Consider the following 24,486-nt stretch of genomic DNA (forward strand, 5'->3'; position numbering starts at 1 on the left):
AAGTGGTCAGCAGTCAAGCATTAAAAATGGAACCACGTTCTGAAATTCTACATCCTTGTGTTCAGAACCAACACTGACCTAATCAGCACACTATGCCCCCATGTGTGGGTAACCACCAAGGCTATTCAGTTTTACCTCTAAATATTTATCTTCTGCATCTCTAGTATTGCTGCCTTCACTCAGGTCTTTGTCTCTCACCAGGATTATTGCGATTGCTTTCTTTTCTTTTTTAAGATTTTATTTATTTATTCATGAGAGACAGAGAGAGAGAGAGAGAGAGAGAGAGAGAGAGAGGCAGAGACACAGGCAAAGGGAGAAGCAGGCTCCATGCAGGGAACCTGATATGGGACTCGATTCTGGGACCCCAGGATCATGCCCTGGGCTGAAGGCAGGTGCTAAACTGCTGAGCCACCCAGGGATCCCCTTGCTATTGCTTTCTAACACGTCTTCCTATTTCTACCTTGTTCTCCTCAAGCCCAGCCTCCACAGAGGAGGGAGAGCAGCTTTTCTTTTTTTACTTTCTATGATAGAAACATCCAAATTTATACAAAAATAGAGAAACTAGTGTAATGAACACTTGGGGACCCATCACCCAGCCTGAAAATTATAAAAACATGGTTAATCTTGTCACATCTATGTTCTCACTCTCTCCCAGGCTATTTTGAAAAAGAGACCAGATGTTTTATCATTTCATTCCTAAATATTTCAGTATTATTGCTAAAAGTCAATGAAGCTCTTAAAACATAACCACAATGGGACTTCGGATTCCAGACAAAATAGAGTAGTACATGTGTCTCTCTGTGTTCCTCCTGCTAAGGACAGGAGGACATTATTTATAAAACAAATATAACAAGGAATTAAAAGGTGGAAAGAAGAAGACAGGATAGCTAAGGACCTCAGGATCTGAGGAATGACAAGATTGTGATGTACCTGAGTTTTCCTTGTTGTCTCATATATCCTGCATCTGGTGCTGGAAAAAAACAGCACCCTGAAAATGCCAAAGGGCACAGATGACAGAATACCTATTATTTCTAGACAAAGGACTAGGAAAGGGCAGACTAGAGGGGAGGGGGCAAGATGGTGGAAGAGTAAGGTCCCCAAGTCACCTGTCCCCACCAAATTACCTAGATAACTTTCAAATCATCCTGAAAACCTACAAATTCAGCCTGAGATTTAAAGAGAGAACAGCTGGAATGCTACAGTAAGAAGAGTTCGTGCTTCTATCAAGGTAGGAAGACGGAAAAAAAATAAAGAAATAAAAAGCATCCAAGGGGGAGGGGCCCCGCAAAGAGCCAGGCTAAGGCCGCGGGGCGAGTGCCCCCAGGACAGGAAAGCCCCATCCCGGAGAAGCAGGAGCTTCACCAATCTTCCGGGACAGAAAGGGGCTAGCAGGGAGTTGGAGCAGGATCCCAGGAGGGGCGGGGATGCCCTCAGGCTCCCAGGGGCACTAACAGAAGAGGTGCGCCCCGGGGAAGAGCCTGCCACACACCGAGGCCGAGCTCCCTAAAGGGCTGCAGTGCGCGCATGGCTGGGCTCGGAGTCGGCTGCGCGGAGGGAGCTGTGCGGACCCGGGAGCGCGATTCCAACAGAGCAGGCCCCGGAGCCCAGGGCACTGGGGGACGAAGCCTGAATCCGGGGCCCCCCACCCCCGTGACAGGCAGAGGCTGGGAGCGCACAGGACAGCAAGGAAACTCCTACCGCTGAGCGGCCCTGAGCTATGCAAATCAACGGCCTACGCACCAGAGCATACAGGGCCCTGTGGAATGGGCGCTGTGGTAGTTACTGCGGAAGGGGACTCCAGGGTTGGAGAGCTGGCCGGCATCCACTATTGTTGTTGCTCCTGGGGCCTCACAGGATAAAAAATCCCCCACTGAGCCTCACTGTAGCCTCACAGGATGAAAAGGATAAACAACTCCCACTGAGCCATGCACCAGGCAGGGGGCTGAGCAGCTCCCCCAGGCGATCACACCTTAGAAACAGCACAGCAGCCACCCCCCCCCCCCCCCCGCCACAAGACCAGCTAGAAGGACAGGGGAAAAGCAAGTTATTGACCAAGCAGCACTGGAAAGTTGCAGGGGAATTCGAGGGATCTACAGTATCAGAGGATACTCTCCCTTGTTTTTTGTTTTCTGTTTGCTTCCCCCCCTTTTTTCTTGTTTTCTTCTTCTTTCTTTTTTTTTTCTTTTCTTTTTTCTCTTCTCTCTTTTACTCCTTTTCCCAGTACAACTTGTTTTTGGCCACTCTGCACTGAGCAAAATGACTCACTCTGCACTAAGCAAAATGAAAATCTCACCTTAAAAGAAAGAATCAGAAAAAGTCCTCTCTCCCACAGAATTACAAAATTTAGATTACAATTCAATGTCAGAAAGCCAATTCAGAAGCACTATTACAAAGCTACTGGCGGCTCTAGAAAAAAGCATAAAGGATTCAAGAGACTTCATGGCTGCAGAATTTAGATCTAATCAGGCAGAAATTAAAAATCAATTAAATGAGATGCAATCCAAACTAGAGGTCCTAACGACGAGGGTTAACGAGGTAGAAGAACGAGTGAGAAACATAGAAGACAAGTTGATGGCAAGGAAGGAAACTGAGGAAAAAAGAGAGAAACAATTAAAAGATCATGAGAATAGGTTAAGGGAAATAAATGACAGCCTCAGAAGGAAAAATCTACATTTAACTGGGGTTCCAGAGGGTGCCGTAAGGGACAGAGGTCCAGAATGTGTATTTGAAAAAATCATAGCTGAGAACTTTCCTAACTTGGGAAGGGAAACAGGCATTCAGATCCAGGAAATAGAGAGAGAGACCCCCCCCACACCAAAATCAATAAAAACCGCTCAACACCTCCACGTTTAATAGTGAAACTTGCAAATTCCAAAGATAAGGAGAAGATCCTTAAAGCAGCAAGAGACAAGAAATCTCTAACTTTTATGGGGAGAAATATTAGATTAAAGGCAGACCTCTCCACAGAGACCCGGCAGGCCAGAAAGGACTGGGAGGATATATTCAGGGTCCTAAATGAGAAGAATCTGCAGCCAAGAATACTTTTTCCAGCAAGGCTCTCATTCAGAATAGAAGGAGAGATAAAGAGCTTCCAAGATAGGCAGAAACTGAAAGAATATGTGACCACCAAGCCGGCTCTGCAAGAAATACTAAGGGGGATTCTGTAATAGAAAGAGGAAGTCCAAGGGAACAATCCACAAAAACAGGGACTGAATAGATATCATGATGACACTAAATTCATATATTTCAATAGTCATTCTGAACATGAATGGGCTTAATGACCCCATCAAAAGGCACAGGGTTTCTGACTGGATAAAAAAGCAAGGCCCATCTATTTGCTGTCTACAAAAGACTCGTTTTAGACATAAGGACACCTACAGCCTGAAAATAAAAGGTTGGAGAACCATGTACCATTCAAATGGTCCTCGAAAGAAAGCAGGGGTAGCCATCCGTATATCAGATAAACTAAAGTTTATCCCGAAGACTGTAGTAAGAGATGAAGAGGGACAGTATATCATACTTAAAGGATCTATCTAACAAGAGGACCTAACAATCATCAATATTTATGCCCCGAATGTGGGAGCTGCCAAGTATATCAATCAATTAATAACCAAAGTTAAGACATACTTAGATAATAATACACTTATACTTGGTGACTTGAATGTAGCGCTTTCTACAATCGACAGGTCTTGTAAGCACAACATCTCCAAAGAAACAAGAGCTTTATATGATACACTGGACCAGATGGATTTCACAGATATTTTTTTTTAATTTTTTTTTTATGATAGTCACAGAGAGAGAGAGAGAGAGGCAGAGACACAGGCGGAGGGAGAAGCAGGCTCCATGCACCGGGAGCCTGATGTGGGATTTGATCCCGGGTCTCCAGGACCGCGCCCTGGGCCAAAGGCAGGCGCCAAACCCTGCGCCACCCAGGGATCCCATGGATTTCACAGATATTTACAGAACTTTACATCCAAACGCAACTGAATACACATTCTTCTCAAGTGCACATGGAACTTTCTCCAGAATAGACCACATACTGGGTCACAAATCAGGTCTGAACCGATACCAAAAGATTGGGATCATCCCCTGCATATTTTCAGACCAAAATGCTTTGAAACTAGAACTCAATCACAAGAAGGAGTTTGGAAGGATTTCAAACGCGTGGAGGTTAAGGACCATCCTGCTAAAAGATAAAAGGGTCAACCAGGAAATTAGAGAAGAATTAAAAAGATTCATGGAAACTAATGAGAATGAGGAAACAACCATTCAAAATCTTTGGGATACAGCAAAAGCGTTCCTGAGGGGGAAATACATCGCAATACAAGCATCCATCCAAAAACTGGAAAGAACTCAAATACAAAAGCTAACCTTGCACCTAAAGGAGCTGGCGAAAAACAGCAAATAGATCCTACACCCAGCAGAAGAAGAGTGTTAATAAAGATTCGAGCAGAACTCAATGAAATAGAGACCAGAAGAACTGTGGAACAGATTAACAAAACCAGGAGTTGGTTCTTTAAAAGAATTAATAAGATAGATAAACCATTAGCCAGCCTTATTAAAAAGAAGAGAGAAAAGACTCAAATTAATAAAATCATGAATGAGAAAGGAGAGATCGCCACCAACACCAAGGAAATACTAACGACTTTAAAAACATATTATGAGCAGATATACACCAATAAATTAGGCAATCTAGAAGAAATGGACGCATTTCTGGAAAACCACAAACTACCAAAACTGGAACAGCAAGAAATAGAAAGCCTGAACAGGCCAATAACCAGGGAGGAAATTGAAGCAGTCAGCAAAAACCTCCCAAGACACAAAAGTCCAGGGCCAGATGGCTTCCCAGGGGAATTCTATCAAATGTTTAAAGAAGAAACCATACCTATTCTACTAAAGCTGTTCCAAAAGATAGAGATGGAATACTTCCAAACTCGTTCTATGAGGCCAGCATCACCTTAATTCCAAAACCAGACAAAGACCCCACCAAAAAGGAGAATTATACACCAATATCCCTGATGAACATGGATGCAAAAATTATCAACAAGATACTAGCCAATAGGATGCAACAATACATTAAGAAGATTATTCACCATGACCAAGTGGGATTTATCCCTGGGATGCAAGGCTGGTTCAACACTCATAAAGCAATCAACGTGATTGATCATATCAGCAAGGGAAAAAACAAGAACCATATGATCCTCTCAATAGATGCAGAAAAAACATTTGACAAAATAGAGCATCCATTCCTGATCAAAACTCTTCAGAGTGTAGGGATAAAGGGAACATTCCTCAGGATCTCAAAAGCCATCTACGAAAAGCCCACAGCCAATATCATTCTCAGTGGGGAAGCACTGGGAGCCTTTCCCCTAAGATCAGGAACAAGACAGGGATGTCCACTCTCACCACTGCTATTCAACATAGTACTAGAAGTCCTAGCCTCAGAAATCAGCCAACAAAAAGAAATAAAAGGCATTCAAATTGGCAAAGAAGAAGTCAAACTCTCCCTCTTCACAGATGACATGATACTGTACACAGAAGACCCATAAGACTCCACCCCAAGATGGCTAGAACTCATAAAGCAATTTGGCAGTGTGGCAGGATACAAAATCAATGCCCAGAAGTCAGTGGCATTTCTATACACTTACAGTGAGACTGAAGAAAGAGAAATTGAGAGTCAATCCCATTTACAATTGCACTAAAAAGCATAAGATACCTAGGAATAAAGCTAACCAAAGAGGTAAAGGATTTATACCCAAAAACTACAGAACACTTCTGAAAGAGATTGAGGAAGATGCAAAGAGATGGAAAAATATTTCATGCTCATGGCTTGGAAGAATTAATATTGTGAAAATGTCAATGCTACCCAGGGCAATTTACACATTTAATGCAATCCCTATCAAAATACCATGGACTTTCTTCAGAGAGTTGGAACAAATCATCTTAAGATTTCTGTGGAATCAGAAAAGACCCCGAATAGCCAGGGGAATATTAAAAAAAGAAACCATAGCTGGGGGCATCACAATGCCGGATTTCAGGTTGTACTACAAAGCTGTGGTCATCAAGACAGTGTGGTACTGGCACAAAAACAGACACATAGATCAATGGAACAGAATAGAGAATCCAGGAGTGGACCCTCAACTCTATGGTCAACTAATATTCAACAAAGCAGGAAAGACTATCCACTGGAAAAAAGACAGTCTCTTCAATAAGTGGTGCTGGGAAAATTGGACAGCCACATGCAGAAGAATGAAACTGGACCATTCTCCTACACCATACACAGAGATAAACTCAAAATGGATGAAAGATCTAAATGTGAGACAAGATTCCATCAAAATCCTAGAGGAGAACACAGGCAACACCCTTTTTGAACTCGGCCACAGTAACTTCTTGTAAGATACATCCACGAAGGCAAAAGAAACAAAAGCAAAAATGAACTACTGGGACTTCATCAAGAGAAGAAGCTTTTGCACAGCAAAGGATACAGTCAACAAAACTAAAAGACAACCTACAGAATGGGAGAAGATATTTGCAAATGACGTACCAGATAAAGGGCTAGTTTCCAAGATCTATAAGGAACTTATTAAACTCAACAGCAAAGAAACAAACAATCCAATCATGAAATGGGCAAAAGACATGAAGAGAAATCTCACCGAGGAAGACATAGACATGGCCAACATGCACATGAGAAAATGCTCCGCATCATTTGCCGTCAGGGAAATACAAATCAAAACGACAATGAGATACCACCTCACACCAGTGAGAATGGGGAACATTAACAAGGCAGGAAACCACAAATGTTGGAGAGGATGCGGAGAAAAGGGAACCCTCTTACACTGTTGGTGGGAATGTGAACTGGTGCAGCCACTCTGTAAAACTGTGTGGAGGTTCCTCAAAGAGTTAAAAATGACCTGCCCTACGACCCAGCAATTGCACTGCTGGGGATTTACCCCAAAGATTCAGATGCAATGAAACGCCGAGACACCTGCACCCCGATGTTTATAGCAGCAATGTCCACAATAGCCAAACTTTGGAAGGAGCCTCAGTGTCCATCGAAAGATGAATGGATAAAGATGTGGTTTATGTATACAATGGAATATTACTCAGCCATTAGAAACGACAAATACCCACCATTTGCTTCAATGTGGATGGAACTGGAAGGTATTATGCTGAGTGAAGTAAGTCAATCGGAGAAGGACAAACATTGTATGTTCTCATTCATTTGGGGAATATAAATAATAGTGAAAGGGAATATAAGGGAAGGGAGAAGAAATGGGTGGGAAATATCAGAAAGGGAGACAGAACATAAAGACTCCTAACTATGGGAAACGAACTGGGGGTGATGGAAGGGGAGGAGGGCGGGGGGTGGGGGTGAATGGGTGACGGGCACTGAGGGGGGCACTTGACGGGATGAGCACTGGGTGTTATTCTGTATGTTGGTAAATTGAACACCAATAAAAAATAAATTTATTATTAATAAAAAAGAGACAGTCCACAAAACTAAAAGACAACCTACAGAATGGGAGAAGATATTTGCAAATGACCTATCAGATAAAGGGCTAGTATCCAAGATCTACAAAGAACTTATTAAACTCAACAGCAAAGAAATAAACAACCCAATCATGAAATGGGCAAAAGACAGGAACAGAAATTTCACCACAGAAGGCATAGATATGGCCATCAAGCACATGAGAAAATGCTCCGCATCACTGGCCATCAGGGAAATACAAATCAAAACCACAATGAGATACCACCTCACACCAGTGAGAATGGGGAAAATTAACAAGACAGAAAACAACAAATGTTGGAGAGGATGTGGAGAAAGGGGAACCCTCTCGCACTGTTGGGAATGTGAACTGGTGCAGCCACTTTGGAAAACTGTGTGGAGGTTCCTCAAAGAGTTAAAAATAGATCTGCCCTATGACCCAGCCATTGCACTGCTGGGGATTTACCCCAAAGATACAGATGTAGTGAAACACCAGGACACCTGCACCCCGATGTTTATAGCAGCAATGTCCACAATAGCCAACCTGTGGAAGGAGCCTCGGTGTCCATCAAAAGATGAATGGCTAAAGAAGATACGGTATATGTATACAATGGAATATTACTCAGCCATTAGAAACGATAAATTCGGGGATCCCTGGGTGGCGCAGTGGTTTAGCGCCTGCCTTTGGCCCAGGGCGCTATCCTGGAGACCCGGGATTGAGTCCCACGTCGGGATCCTGGTGCATGAAGCCTGTTTCTTCCTCTGCCTGTGTCTCTGCCTCTCTCTCTCTCTCTCTGTGACTATCATAAATAAAATTAAAGAAAAAAAAAGAAACAATAAATACCCACCATTTGCTTCAACGTGAATGGAACTGGAGGGTATTATGCTGAGTGAAATAAGTCAATCAGAGAAGGACAAACATTATATGGTCTCATTCATTTGGGGAATATAAAAGTAGTGAAAGGGAATATAAAGGAGAAAGGAGAGAAAATGAGTGGGAAATATCAGAGAGGGAAACAGAACCTGAGAGATTCTTAACTCTGGGAAACGAACAAGGGGTGGTGGAAAGGGAGGTGGGCGGGGGGGGGCTGGGGGTGACTGGGTGACGGGCATTGAGGGGGGCACTTGATGGGATGAGCACTGGGTGTTATTATATGTTGGCAAATTGAACTACAATAAAAAATACATTCTGACACCCTAAAAATTTAAATAAATAAATAAATAAATAATAAATAAAAAGGAAAGATAAGAATAGAAAAAAGGAAAAAAGGAAAGGGCAGACTAGCAAGTCAGACATCTTTTAGATGATGCCCATTTTAAGCACCATGGAAAAAATCTGCAGCCCTGCCCATGTCAACAAGGCCAAGTGGAAAGCCTACTCTTACCCCACTGTAACAAAGAGGGCACTGCTTCACCTTCCCCTACTGCCAGGGTTTTGTAAAAGAAGACCAAGTAAGGGTCTGGATCTTTCATCCTCTCTAAGTGGTAATGAAGTCCTCTTGGTCTGTCTGACTCGAAACCCATGTTGCTTCCATCAGATCATGGTATTTAATGAGTAAGTTTAAAAGATAGCCAAAAAGCCCACCAGCACCAAAATCAAATTTTTATGCATCCAATTGTATCAAAAGTAGCCCAAACATATTTTTAGCCATTTAGGGCCTGCTTGCTTTGCATATTCCTTAAAACCTACCCCACATCTGCTAATAAGAGTTAAGCCCAGGGTCACGAATACCCCAAACCCCTGCTGCCATTTAATGCTTTCTAACCTAGAGAATCCCCACAATGCTACTGAAGCAGACCACCTAAGCATCTAACTTCCACTTCCCCTCTCCCCTAGGAGTTTCCTTGCCCTCCACCCCCTGTGGATGGTAGAGCTTATGCCCTAGATAAGCCTCTGGACAGTCTCATGCTGTGAGGGACTTCCCTTCTCATACAACCCTAAGTGCCACCCAATAAATCTTGTTATGTGCTCCTGCCAAAAAAAAAATGACATGGGGTCTTAATATTTTGATACCTTTGTTTCTTTCATTTTTCCTTTAGGGTAAGATACTCTATTCAACAAATCTCTGTTGAGGGCTTATTATGTTCCAGGAACAACGCTAAATGAAATATAATGAAAAGATAGGGAAGGTAAAACAAGATAAGGCGTAAGGACAGAAGGACTATAGCTTGAATGAATACTGAAGATTCAGCCAGGTGGTTGATATGGGCAAACAAAGGAAAAGCTCATACTTTCCCACCAGTTCAGATGATCCACGGTTGACTGCCAACTCTTCTGCTCCTAACGTGGGTTTTCTTCATCTAACCCTGTATTACTAACTTCACCATAACATCTGATTGAACCTGCAATCTCCCTAAAAATGTAATGTTAAACTACTTGAGTATAGAGTGTGTATGATGTGTTGCATGGGTTTTAATACACTTGGAATTCTGCCCAGTATCCCTCATGGATTTAAAAGTAGAAGTTGGGAGGTGGAGTTTCCAATCTCTGTTGATTAGCATTCTTTCTGCAAATTGTCTGTTTATAACCTTTGTTCTCTATTGAGTGATTTATATTTTTCTTACTAATATTAGATATTACTATTTTATTTGTTATATTTGTTGCAGATATTTTGTCTAATTTGCTAATTATATACCTTTCTCTATGCAGAAGTTTGGTTTTCATATCATCAAATCTGTCAGTCTTTTCCTTTTTGGCTTTTGGGTTTCTTGTCATTCATCCCCTCCCAGAATTTGAAAAAATATTTGAAATACCTTTAATAATTTTAAAGAAATTTTTATGTTAGGGTGTCTGGGTGGCTCAGTCAGTTAAGCATCTGCCTTCAGTTCAGGTCATGATCTCAGGGTCTTGGGAACAAGCCCTGCATTGGGCTCCTTGCTCAGCGGGGAATCTGCTTCTCCCTCTCCCTCTGGTCCTTCCCCCTACTCATGCTCTCTCACTCTTGCTCTCTCTCTTTCTCAAATAAATAAATAAATAAATAAATAAAATATTTTAAAAAATAAATTTTTACATCTTTGATTCTACTTAGAATTTATATAACGTCTAAAAAGCAAATCTAAACTCCAGTTCAGGGATCCCTGGGTGGCGCAGCGGTTTGGCGCCTGCCTTTGGCCCAGGGCGCGATCCTGGAGACCCGGGATCGAATCCCACGTCGGGCTCCCAGTGCATGGAGCCTGCTTCTCCCTCTGCCTGTGTCTCTGCCTCTCTCTCTCTCTGTGACTATCATAAAAAAAAAAAATTTTAAACTCCAGTTCACTGTCTTTATCAGAAACCTACTACTTCCTGACCATGTTCATAGTATCATTCTTTTAGTCACCCAGACTTGAAATTGTGTCATAATCTTCAACTCCTCCTCATCCCCTGCCTCTCCCTGTAACATCACCACTACCATTGAGAATTAATGGCCAAATATACATTCTCAATGATCTGACTTTCAACCTCTATGTACTACCATCACTCCTCCCTCACAATGTGAATACTTTCACCAAAACAGCCCACTGTTGCTTATCATATCCAAAACACACCCTATATATGGCTACTTTTGTACCTTAGCTCATGTTCTTCCCTCTGCCTGAATTATTCTCCTACACCACACCCCATCTCCCCTTGTTGGAATTCTAGCTGTCCATCAAGGCCTAGTTCATCTGTCATCTCCAGAAAGCTTTCTCTGATCTCTAGGAACAAAAAGGATCATCCCTGATTGTGAGATCTCAAAGTACGTCCTTTCATATTATTCATTTATCTATTTTTATTTTGACCATTTCAAACTGAAAGAAAAGTTCTAAGAATAATACAAAAAAAATGTGCTGGATATCCTTCACCCAAATTCCTGAGGTTTAATCAATCTCTCTCTCATTCTCTCTGTCATAAACATCATCATCATCATCACACATACATGTTTTTCTGAGTCATCTGAGACTAAGTGGCAGACATGATCCCCTTCTACCCCTAAGTATTTGGGTGTGCATTGTGTATTTCCTAAAAACTAGGAATTCTCTTACACAAGCAAAGTACATTTGCCAAAATCAGAAAATTAGGGGCACCTGGGTGGCGCAGCTGGTTAAGTGTCCAGCTCTTGATTTCTGCTCAGGTCATGATCTCAGGTTCCTGAGATCGAGCCCTGCATGGGGCTCCGTGCTCAGCATGGAGTCCTGAGATTCTCTCTGCTTCTCTCCCTCTGCCTCCTCACCTACTTGTGCACTCAATAAATAAATAAATAAATAAATAAATAAATAAATAAAATATTTTAAAAGAAAGAAAGAAAAACAAGATTAATGTTAAAACAGTACTATTATCTAACCTACAGATCAGATTCGCCAGTTGTCCCAGTAAGGTCTTTACAGCAGAAGAAAATCTAAATTGTGCATTTCATTCAGTTCTCCTGTGTCCCTTGTCCCCTTTGATCTAATACAGTTCTTGAGTCTTTATTTTTCATGTTATTTGACATTTGTGAAGCATGCAGATGAATTATTTTTTACAGAATGTCTCTAAATTTTGGGTTGTTTGATATTTTCTCATAATAAAATTCAGATGATGCATTTTTGGCAGGAATACCACTGACATCATGCTGAGTTCTTTTCAGTGTGTCATGTCAGGAGGGTACAGTGTTGATGAGCTCCATTGCTGGTTTTATCACTTGGCTAAGATAGTATCTTCCACATTCCTTCACTACAGAGTTTTAATGTTGTACCTTGTAATTCAAAAGTATCTTGTGGAGATATGCTTTGAAACTGCAAATATCCTATTACTCTTCAAACTTTCATTCCCTGTTTTGTTTAATCCATTGTTGACTCTTTCTATGGTATTTTTAATTTCATGTTTTAAAAAACATATTTAATATATTTAATTAATGTATATTTCTTATTTTTAACATATTTAGTATGTTACATACATTACATAGAATATATATTTACTATAATTTAATGTATTGAATAGATAATACATTATCATTATTCAAACTTTTTGAAGTACAAAAGGATACAGTGAAAGGATAAAAAGTCTTTCTCCCACCTCTGGTCCCCAGATGCCTGGTTCCCTAACTCACAGACAGTCAGTGTTACTGGTTTGTTGTGTATCCATCCAGGGGCAACTTATGCATATGTAGGTATAAATAAAGCATATATGTGTATAATTTCACACCTGTTTCACCAAATGGATGTATAGTATATACACTGTTCTGTACCTTGCTTTTTTCCACTAAAACCATTTATCTTGAAATTCATTACATATATACATATATATTCCATTTATTTATGACTGCTTAACAAATATCCCCAAAACTCAGTGACTTAAAATAAAAGCAAAAAGTATTTAAGCTATTTGTCACAGTTCTGGAGCTTGTCTAAGCTCAACTAAGCAGTTCTCACTTGGGATCTCATTCAGTTGTGGTCTCACAGTTTCTGGAGCTGAAGTCACCATGAGGTTGTCCACTCATATGTCTAGGGTTTCATACTGGTTGTTGGCTGGCATCTCAACTGGGGCTGTCACCTGGAACACCTACAGTTGACCTCCCTCATGTGTCTCTCTGCTACCCGACAGCCTAAAGCCTAGGTTCAAAGAGTATGTGGCCCATAAAAGGACCCAGTGGAAGATGCCCTAATATTTACAACCTAGCCTCAGAAATCATACAGCACCACTTTCTACTTAGTCACAAGCATGCCTGGGTTGAAAGAGAGGGAATGCAAACTCACCCTCTTCATGGAAGGACCATAAACGTCACGCTGTAGGAAAAGCATGTTAGAAGTCATTTTATTTTTTTAAATCTTTTATTTATTTACTCATGAGAGACACACAGAGAGAGGCAGAGACATAGGTAGAGGAAGAAGCAGGTTCCCTGCAGGGACCCTGATGCAGGACTAGATCCCCGGACCCCAGGATCAAGACCTGAGTCTAAGGCAGGTGCTCAACCACTAAGCCACACAGGTGCCCCTTGAAGTCATTTTAAAACATACAGTCTGGGGGATCCCTGGGTGGTGCCAGCGGTTTGGCGTCTGCCTTTGGCCCAGGGCCCGATCCCGGAGACCTGGGATCGAATCCCACGTCGGGCTTCCGGTGCATGGAGCCTGCTTCCCCCTCTGCCTGTGTCTCTGCCTCTCTCTCTCTCTCTGTGACTATCATAAATAAATAAAAAATTTAAAAAAACATACAGTCTGCCACAATCTAGATCTATATTGTATTTCTGTAATAGTTGCATAGCATTTCATTGTTTGAACATACCATGATTTGTTTATGCAGTCTCCTATTGATGGACACTTGAGTTATTACCCATCATTCACTATCACAAACAATGCTATAGCAAATAACTTCAGAGCATATATCATTTCTCATGCATGGATTCTATCCTACAGATATGCCAGAAGTAGAATTCCTAGATCAAGGAATATAGAGATTTTTAATATCGGTGTATATTTCCAAATAGCTCTCCAGAGGGATTGTCCCAATTTTCATTTCCATCAGCAAGATACTGAGAATATTTATTTTCCCAAAACCTTATCAATGCAGTGTTATCAAATTTGGGGATTTTGGACAACATAATAGATTTTACAAAGTGTTATCTTAGTCTAGTGTTAATTTTAATTTTTCTTATTGTGCATGAGATAAATCTTTCCTATATTTAAAATCCATCAGTATTTGCTTGACCATATTTCCTTTGTGTCTTTTTTTCTTATCTATTTGTTCCAGTTCTTTCTTTCAGAGAGACAGAGAAAGCATATGTGGGGGGAAGAACGAGGGAGAGGAAGAGAGGAGACTCCCACTGAGCATGGAGCCCAATGCAGGGCTCAATCTCACAACCCTGAGATCATTACCTGAGCTGAAATCAAGAGTTGGACACTTAGCCAACTGAGCCACCCAGGCACCCGTGTTGAAGTTCTTTATATATTAGGGAAATTGGCCTATGAATTGTAAATGCTTTTGTTTGTAATTTGTCCTGTGACTTTGCTTAGTGTTTTTTTTTTGCAATATGAATTTTGTTGTTTTATGTATATAAATGCATCACTATTTCTTTTATGGCTTCTGGTGTATAGGTTATAGTTAAAAAGTCCTCTTTTTTAAAGATTTATTTATTTATTCATGACAGACACAGAGAGAGACAAACAGAGACATAGGCAGAGGGAGAAGCAGGCTCCTGGCAAGGAGCCCAATGTGGGATTCGATCCGGGACCTCAGGATCGCGCCCTGAGCTGAAGGCAGACCCTCAACCACTGAGCCACCCAGGAGTCCCAGTTAAAAAGTCCTCTTGCCCTCAAAGTTATTAAGTAGTTCTCCCATATTTTTCTAGTACCTTCATATTTAAATCTTTGATATATTTGGAACTCTGATGCTCAGTGTAAAGCATGAATCCACCTTCTTTTTCAGATGGCTGCTTGATTGTCTTAACATTGTTTAATGAATAATCTACCTTCATCATATATTAAGTTCCCAATTTCATGGCACTTTATTTATATTTTATGATACTTCACAGTTGACGTGTGTTATGGTAATCTTTACAACAATAATGCATATGCATCTTTTGCAAATAAGCACACATTCTTTTTATCTCTTTATTAGTTCCCTAAGTGTAGCATATTTTCTGAGCTTTCAATACTTAAATTAAATATTTGACCTTGTTTTCAGCAACAATGAAGAGGGTGAAGAGGGTAAAAATGTGTTTTGTCAAAGCAAAGCTGAAACTAAGACTTGTTCTTATCTAGGTATTTGGGTTTCAGGGCCAACTACTAATCATAGGTTTACAAGGATTCTTAGTAAACAACATTTATTTCCTAATAAGATAGACCTATCAAAAACAGGCATATCCATTATAACACTGAAACAAATTATTGTTGCCAGCAGTTTTCCTTATAATTAATGTAGATCTCTCTTTAACATTCCAGAGGACCTGACTGGGACACTGAATTATATGATGAAGAGAGTGCGACAGTCCAAGAGCTGCTTACTGAACTGTATGGCAAAGTTGGAGAAATTCGTCACTGGGGCCTGATCCGATACATCTCTGGAATCTTAAGGAAGAAGGTGGAAGCACTTGATGAGGTACTATGAATTCTTCCTGAATTTATACCAAATCTAAATGGAGATGCTTTTTAAAAATTGGTTTCTGTAATTGATTTTTAAGGCAACCACAGCATCTAATCATTTGAGATGTCTTTCTCACACAAAGTCGCTGATACTCAATTAGCTTTTTTATTTTTGAATGCCAAACATACAATACTGAAGTTTATAAATGATAAGAATTCCATAGCTTAAGAATGAATTTACAATAGGCTTGAAGTTCCTACCTCTTAGGAGATAAAAATATCTCATTGTTTCTTCCTAAAAATCTCTTTCTTCTGGTCTACATGGTATTTCCTGGAAAGAGGGTTTGATATGTCAATAAATTAAGCAGGAGCAAAGGTCTGTAGGCCAAGAAAAGTAATTGTCATGGGAAGTGGAGGTGTTATGGGAAGGATAATGCTGTTATGCTATCCTTCTTAGGCCTGCACAGCCCTTCTCTCCCATCAGAAACATTTGACAGTGGGACTCCCTCCAGAACCTCGAGAGAAGACCATCTCTGCGTGAGTACAGCTTTAGGTTGAGTTTGATCGAGCTGCTCTAAACCTTTAAAGAGCTGTGTGGACTGATCATAATTCTCTTGCTCTAATCTGTCAGTGGATGATAATGTCCTACATGTGTGGGCTTCTGTCAGAGACACTTGTCATGAGAATGTTGATAATGACAGGGCACGAGTAAATGGAAGAGTAAATTCACAGAAAGTAGTACACAAATATAGTTTGCTTTTTAGGGTTTTGTTGTTGTTGATGTTGGTAGTGGTGCTTTTGGGTTTTGTGTTTTTTTTTACTTACTGGCTTTTCCAACCTCCCACCCTAAAGCAGTCCAAAACAGGGTAGGCAACTAGAATTAGCACCCACAAAACATCCACTATACTCTAGGCTCTCTTCCAGGCCTCTCTTTGGCTTGTAGATGGCTGTTTTCTCACTATGTCTCTTCAAATTTCTTCCCTCTATATGCGTCTTTGTGTCCAAATTTTCCAAATTTTTATATAATAACACTAGGCATATTGGATTAGGGCCACTCAATGACCTTACTTTAATTTAATTACCTCTGTAAAAAAAAAAAAAAAACAAACCTCATCTCCAAATAAGGTCATACTCTAAGGTACTCTGGGCTAGGATTTCAACATGTGAACTTCGACAGGACACAATTCAACCCATAATACCTTACTCTAGGCAAACAGAACCTTTTTATCACAAATCAGATCAATTTTGTGACTACCATGGCAATCCAAAAGAACATGGCATGGTCCAAGCTCCATTCCCCCAGGGCGCTTAGTATGAGCAGGAAAGCCAGAAGTGTGGGAAGACATATGCATGTGTGTGTGTGTGTGTGTGTGTGTGTGTGTAAATTGATGGAACATGATCAATATAACTAAGGTGGGATCATAACGTAATAAAATGGTTTCCAAAAGGCACAGCTTAAATTTAGTCTATTACTTTCTAGCCATAATAGTTACTTGTCATATGTTAAGAATTAACCATGAAAGACTGATCTGGAATGACCTCATGGGGTGAGTTTTAAATAAAATTTTGAAGTAGAAGGGCAATCCAGGTTTAGAGAGGAGAGAGTAGAGCTCTCCTGAGTTGATAACAGGCCAAAGTGGAATGGGGAGGCAATGAACTTTAAAGAATGAAAGAACCAAATGTAGTGATGATGAGATACTGAAGCAGTGACTTGAACTTGGAAGATTTTTTAATTTTCTTCGTGTATTTAAGCTAAAGAGTCACAGAATTTTGTCTTTCTTTACTGTCTTCTCCCTCAGACCTCTGCCCTATGAAGTGCTCACTCGGCTGATAGATGAGGCTAGTGAAGGGGACATGAGCATCTCAATCCTTACACAGGTGAGCAGAATTATGACACCTGATATGGTGATCAGTATTTTTGTTTTCAATTGATCTGGCAATTTCCAAAGACTACAAAGTGGGCTTTGTGAAACTTGGACCATAATTTTTTCTATACTCATTCCATGCACAGGAAATAATGGTATATCTAGCCATGTATATGCGAACTCAGCCTGGCCTCTTCGCTGAAATGTTTCGACTTCGAATTGGTCTAATCATACAAGTTATGGCAACAGAACTGGCCCATTCCCTTCGATGCTCAGGTACTTAATGACTATTTTCAGCAGAATTCACTTTTAATGTAGGTCTATTGAGTTTTGGATCAGGAGGTAAAGAAAGTGAAAACATTTTATCAGTAGCTCAGAAGCTGCATATAGCAATCTTGTTCCCATGCTAGTCAACCTGTATACAAATCATGAGACTGATATGACAAATTTATGTATTAGCTCTGCACTTCAATATTCCACCTCTGCACTCCACATTACGTTCCTTCTAACTCCTAGAGTGAGCCTAAGTGTGCATCAAATTTGAGTGTGACAGACAGTTTGATTCTGACTCAGTCAGTGCAGCTTCTCGACCCCAGATTAAGTCACTGAAGCAGTGTGACCATACTGTCATTATTCTGTCTAGTAAACAACAGGACTGAATAAAGGAATGCCATATTTCTATTAATATTTATCTGACAGAACTCTCTTTGAAATTAACTATAGTTATATTTGGCAAGTTAACAGGTTTAGTTAGAAGAAAAGCAGGGGCCTGTGGAAGCTGTGGCACAAAATTGTATAAAGTGTAAGGGAGGGAAAGGGACCCCCCCCCGGCATGACAGGATTATTTTTTCCATTGGTATTTATTTGATTTCAATAAGAATGGTACAAAAATGAAATCGGATTTGCAAAACTCAATTTTAGCCATTATTTCTGTTACATTTCCCTGAAAGGCTTTTTAAAAAATATTTTATTTACTCATGAATGACACACACACAGAGAGGCAGAGACAAAGGCAGAGGGAGAAGCAAGCTATGCAATGTGAGACTCAAACTCAGGATCCCAGGACCCTGGGATCAGGACCTGAGCCAAAGGCAGATGCTCAACCACTGAGCCACCCAGGTGTCCCTCCCTGAAAGGCTTTTAATTGAGCTACTAACAAGTAGCTAAATTTATTGGCTTGAGTCTAACCTAAATTACATAAGATAATCTATATTAAAATAACCCTTTAAAAGAGCTAATGAAAAATAAATAAAAAATAAAAGAGCTAATGATGATTTTCTACCTACCATATGTCAGACTGTGCTTTTTGCTTTATGTTTACATACATAATCTTTATTACCACCCTCTGGAGAAGGTATATACATGTATATATATACATATGTACACACACACATATATATGTATTCTCTAGCTATGATATGCAGGGGTGTTTTATTAGGGTCTAATTATTTAATAATAAACCTCAACAAGGGAAAAATCCAAACATTCTTCACTTGTCTTTAATTGCCTATTACTGATTTTTTTCCCTGTGGATTCATCAAAACTATGGCTCTTTACTTCTTATGCAATAAAGTCAAGATCCCTGGGTCTGATATTCAAGACCCTCAACAGTCTGACCCCTACCTTTTACTACTTTCACAGTATTTTATCCATCAGCATCCCTGGAGATTAATGTCTCCTCTTATTTCCAAAACGTTCGTTGTCTGTACTTCTCATTTGGTACTTAGTATAGCCATGTTTTATTGTTGTTTATCTTGTTTGCATGTGTAATCTCTCCCAAATAGTCGTTCAGCTTCTCAAGGTCAAAACCCATGTCATAACTGTTGGTTACTAGCATTGCGTAAAGTCATGACCTACATGTAGTAAGCTCTTATTAACTGTGATTTTTTTTTCTTTTTCAAGTTTTTTTTTGAAAGAAATAGGGTTTTTTATTTTATTTATTTATTCATGACAGGGGCGGGGGGAGAGACACAGGCAGAGGGAGAAGCAGGCTTCACGCAGGGAGTCCGATGTGGGACTCGATCCGGGGTCTCCAGGATCACGCCCTGAGCTAAAGGCAGTGCTAAACCGCTGAGCCACCCGGGCTGCCCCTCTTTAAAGTTTTTATTTAAGTTCCAGTTAGTTAACATACAGAGTAATATTAGTTTCAGGTCAAGAATTTAGTGATTCATCACTTACATACAACACCCTGTGCTCATCACTACAAGTGCCTTACATAGTACCCATCACCCATTTAACCCATCCCCTGCCCACCTCCTATCTAGTAACCCTCAGTCTGTTCTTTATAGTTAAGAGTCTGTTTTCTCTTTTTTTCTCCTGTGTTCACCTGTTTTGTTTCTTAAATTTCACATATGAGTGAAATCATATATTTGTCTTTCTCTGACTGACTTATTTTGCTTAGCATAATACTCTCTAGCTCCATCCACATCGTTATAAATAGTAAGATTTGATTCTTTTTGATGCCTGAGTAATATTCCACTATATATGTATGTACATACACACACACACACACCCACACACACACACAAAGATATATACCACTTCTTTATTCATTCATCAGTCAATGGATATTTTGGCTCTTTCCATAATTTGGCTATTGTTGATAATGCTGCTATAAACATCAGGGTGCGTGTATCCCTTCCAATCAGTATTTTCATATCCTTTGGGTAAAAACCTAGGTAGTGCAATAGGTAGATCATAGAGTAGTTCTATTTTTAACTTTTTGAGGGACTTCCATATTATTTTCCAGAGTGGCTATACCAGTTTGCATTCCCACTGGCAATGTAAGAGGGTTCCCCTTTCTCCACATCCTCACTAACACCTGTTGTTTCCAGTGTTAATTTTAGCTATTCTGTCAAGTGTGAGGTAGTATCTCATTTTAATTTGTATTTCCCTGATGGTCAGTGATGTTGAGCATCTTTTCATGCGTCTGTTGGCTATTTTTATGAATTCTTTGGAAAAATATCCATTCATGTCTTCTTAACTGGATTATTTGCTTTTTGGATGTTGAGTTTGATAAGTCCTTTATAGATTGTGGATACTAACCCTTTATCAGATATGTTGTTTGCAAATATATTCTGCCATTCCATAGCCTGACTTTTAGTTTTGATTATTTCCTTTGTTGTGCAGCACCTTTTTATTTTGGTGTAGCCCTAATAGTTTATTTTTGCTTTTGTTCCTCTTGCCTCAGGAGATACATCTATAAAGAAGTTGCCACAACTGATGTCAAAGAGGTTACTGCCTGTGCTATCTTCTAGGATTTTTATGATTTCCAGTTTCCCATTTAGGTCTTTCATCCATTTTGAATTTATTTTTGTGTATGGTGTAAGAAAGTGGTCCAGATACATTCTTTTACATGTTGCTGTCCAATTTTCCTGACACCATTTGTTGAAGACACTGTCTTTTTTCCATTGGATATTCTTTCTTGCTGTGTTAAAGATTAGTTGACCATATAGTTGTAGGTTCATTTCTGGGTTTCCTATTCTGTTTTATTGATCTGTGTGTCTATTTTTGTGCCAGTACCACACTGTCTTGATCACTACAGCTTTATAATATAACTTGAAGTCCGAAATTGTGTTGCCTCCAGGTTTGCTTTTCTTTTTCAAGATAGCTTTGCCTATTTGGAATCTTTTATGGTTCCATACAAACTTTAGAATTGTCTGTCAAAAATGCTGGTGGTACTTTGATAGGGATTGCAATAAATCTGTAGATTGCCTTGGGAAGTATAGACATATTTTAACAATATTTGTTCTTTCTAATCCATGAGCATGGAATGATTTTCAATTTCTTTGTGTCGTCTCCAATTTCTTTAGTGTTTTATAGTTTTCAGAGTACAAATCTTTTACAAAATATGAAACAATTCACAAATTTTGCATGTCATCCTTGCTGAGGGGCCAAACTAATCGTCTCTGTGTCATTCCAATTTTAGTATATATGCTGCTGAAGCGAGTATTGTCTGTTAATGATTTTTTTAAAAAGTCCAATCTTCTCGATATTCTTCATGGTTTGAGAGATGCATATCTATTCTCTTTTTAGTCTCTATTTGCAGACTGAGTTTTTATTATTTTAATCCATCTGCATGTATATATTCATTGCTTTTCTCTGACTGGCTTTCAGTTCTATAGTTCTCCTTTCATTCGTTCAACCTTCAAATAAAGATTCTGCTGAGTACCCTAATGGTGTGGAAGGAGGATGAAGAAGAAATCAAGAATCTGGTTAACCTGTAAACTGGACTAGTCCTTAAATTACTAAGAATCTATTGCAGCACTAACAGTATGGTGCTAAAAATTAAATCTGTCTATTTTTCCAATCAATCAAGTGACTCAGAAGTTATAAGAAAGATAGGAAATAGAGAAAAAATAGGGTGGATATGGCAGACCGACTATAGTCCTCTGTCCTAACATTTCTTTTTTTAATTTAAATTTAATTAATTAACATATAGTGTATTATTAGTTTCAGAGGTAGAGTTTAGTGATTCATCGCTTGTGTAACACCCAGTGCTTGTTACATCAAGTGCTCTCCTTAATGCCCATCACCCAGTTACCCCATCCTCCCAACCACCTACCCTCCAACAACCCTCAGTTTATTTCCTATAGTTCAGAGTCTCCAATGGTTTGTCTTCCTCTCTGATTTCATCTTATTTTATTTTCCCCTCACTTCCCCTATGATCATTTGTTTTGTTTCTTAAATTCCACATATGAGTGAAACCATATGATAATTATCTTTCTCTAGTTGACTTACTTTGCTTAACATAATACCCTCTAGTTCCATCCATGTCGTTGCAAATGGTAAGATTTCGTTTTTTTGATGGCTGAGTAATATTCTATTGTATGTATATACCACATCTTCTTTATCCATTCATCTGCTGATGAATCCACCCATCTGCTGATGGACATCTGGGTTCTTTCCATATTTTGGTTATTGTGGACATTGCTGCTTTAAACATTGGTGTATAAGTGCCCCTTTGAATCACTATGTTTGTATTCTTTGGATAAATAGCTATAGTGCAATTGCTGGGTTGTAGGGTAGCTCTATTTTTAACTTTTTGAGGAACCTCCATATTGTTTTCCAGAGTGGCTATACCAGCTTGCATTCCCACCAAGTATGTGAGAGGGTTCACCTTTCTCTCCACCCTTATCAACATCTGTTTGTTTCCTGATTTGTTAATTGTAGCCATTCTGACTAGTATGAGGTGGTGTCTCATTGTGGTTTTGGTTTGTAATTCCCTGATGCTGAGTGATGTTGAGCATTTTTTCATGTGTCTGTCGGCCATTTGTATATCTTCTTTGGAGAAATGCCTGTCCATGTCTTCTGCCCTTTTTTTGACTGGATTATTTATTTTGGGGGGTTTGAGGTTGATTAAGTTCTTTATAGATTTTTGGATACTAACCTTTTATCTGGTAAGACATTTGCAAATATCTTCTCCCATTCCGTAAGTTGTTTTTTAGTTTTGTTGACTGGTTCCTTTGCTGGGCAAAAGCTTTTTATCTTTTTTTTTAATTTTATTTTTATTTATTTATGATAGGCACACAGTGAGAGAGAGAGAGAGAGAGGCAGAGACACAGGCAGAGGGAGAAGCAGGCTCCATGCACCGGGAGCCTGACGTGGGATTCGATCCAGGGTCTCCAGGATCGCGCCCTGGGCCAAAGGCAGGCACTAAACCGCTGCGCCACCCAGGGATCCCAAAAGCTTTTTATCTTGAAGTCCCAATAGTTCATTTTTGCTTTTGTTTCCCTTGCCTTTGTTCCAAGGGTGGTTCAACATGAGCATATCAATGTGATATACCATATTAGTAAAAGAAAGGACAAGAACCATATGATCCTAGATGCAGAAAAAGCATTTGACAAAGTACAGCATCCTTTCTTGATTAAAACTCTCCACAGTGTATGGATAGAGGGAACATACTTCAATATCATAAAGGCCATGTATGAAAAAACCCACAGCGAATATCATCCTCAATGGGGAAAAACTGAGAGCTTTTCCCCTAAGGTCAGGTACATGACAGGGATGTCCACTCTCATCACTGCTGTTCAACATAGTACTGGAAGTCCTAGCCTCATTAATCAGACATTAAAAAGAAATAAAAGGCTCCAAATTGGCAAAAAAAAGAAGTCAAACTTTCACTCTTCACAGATGACATGATATCCTATGTTGAAAACCCAAAAGACTCCACCCCAAAATTGCTAGAACTCATACAGGAATTCAGCAAAGCGGAGGGTTATAAAAATCAATTCACAGAAGTCAATTGCATTTCTATACACTAAAAATGTCCTAACATTTCTGATGACTAGCTGAGGAAGCCACAGACAGCCTAATGAATCTTAGTCCTTCAGCCATGAAGAACCTCCTGCATCACATTCTCAGTGGCAAGGAGTTTGGAGTGGAACGAAGTGGTAAGATTTAGTTACAGCATTTCCATTTTAGAGTGTTAGTTTTGTCTCATTGATTTTAAAATATGTTTCTTTTATCAGAGGAACCTTTCCCCCAACTAAATAGAACCTCAATATATGAAACAGTTAAAAGCAAAGCTGTCCTCTGTAACAAGATTTGGAAACTACTGTATGTCTCTTTTTTCTCCTTAAATGATATATCATCAAAGTAGATTACTATCATGTTTTGCTTTGAACTGTTCTATCTATTCCTTTACATTATCCTAAATCCCTACTGTAGGACAACAAACAAGCCCATCATTTGGAACTTTTTTTGTATTCTATTTGGCAGTAATTCAGTAGCAATTACAGTGGTGTGTCTATGAATATGTAGCTGTTACAGTGCATCTGATATATATTTTTACCTTTGAATTCAGATACATCTTGGGGTCCATCAAAAATTAAGCCTACACTTGCACTTGGTGGTTTGGCAGTGGTATTTGATATCAAGTATCTAAAACGGGGCAAATGAAAAAGGTTATCTCTCATGCTCAACTTTTAGGCTTAGGATAAATAAATAATGTCAGATGAATGGATATTAGACCCTAGAGTGGTAACGGAAAGTTATAAAGCAGTGCTTCTTCAGCCTTACTGTGCATAAGAATCACTTGGGGAACTTGCTAAAATGCAAACTGATTCAGTAGGCCTGGAGTGTGACCCAAGATTCTACTAACAAAATCCTAGGTGATGCTGA

The 24,486-nt window shown here is 39.7% G+C and overlaps 1 protein-coding gene and 1 non-coding gene across 20 annotated transcripts in view; one reads left to right on the plus strand and one right to left on the minus strand.

Annotated features, from left to right (window-relative positions):
* The window catches only part of PHKA1 (phosphorylase kinase regulatory subunit alpha 1), a 157,629-nt gene that overhangs the window by 119,782 nt on the left and 13,361 nt on the right, over positions 1-24,486 (plus strand). For 9 of the 19 annotated variants that reach the window (XM_072746326.1, XM_025982907.2, XM_025982911.2 and 6 more), the window contains 5 exons: positions 15,359-15,515; positions 15,957-16,036; positions 17,299-17,377; positions 17,511-17,640; positions 23,655-23,756. In XM_072746326.1, coding sequence (XP_072602427.1) covers positions 15,359-15,515; positions 15,957-16,036; positions 17,299-17,377; positions 17,511-17,640; positions 23,655-23,756 — 548 coding nt within the window. Of the gene's footprint in view, positions 1-15,358; positions 15,516-15,956; positions 16,037-17,298; positions 17,378-17,510; positions 17,641-20,554; positions 23,757-24,486 lie in introns of all 19 variants that reach the window. The other 10 variants (XM_072746331.1, XM_072746322.1, XM_072746324.1 and 7 more) reach the window with 2 other exon arrangements.
* LOC112907648 (U6 spliceosomal RNA) lies at positions 21,209-21,316 on the minus strand. Its single transcript, XR_003232801.1, has one exon. It is a non-coding gene; the product is annotated as a U6 spliceosomal RNA (small nuclear RNA).

The sequence above is a fragment of the Vulpes vulpes genome, unplaced genomic scaffold (genome assembly GCF_048418805.1).
Source record: "Vulpes vulpes isolate BD-2025 unplaced genomic scaffold, VulVul3 u000000690, whole genome shotgun sequence".
Taxonomy (NCBI): domain Eukaryota; kingdom Metazoa; phylum Chordata; class Mammalia; order Carnivora; family Canidae; genus Vulpes; species Vulpes vulpes.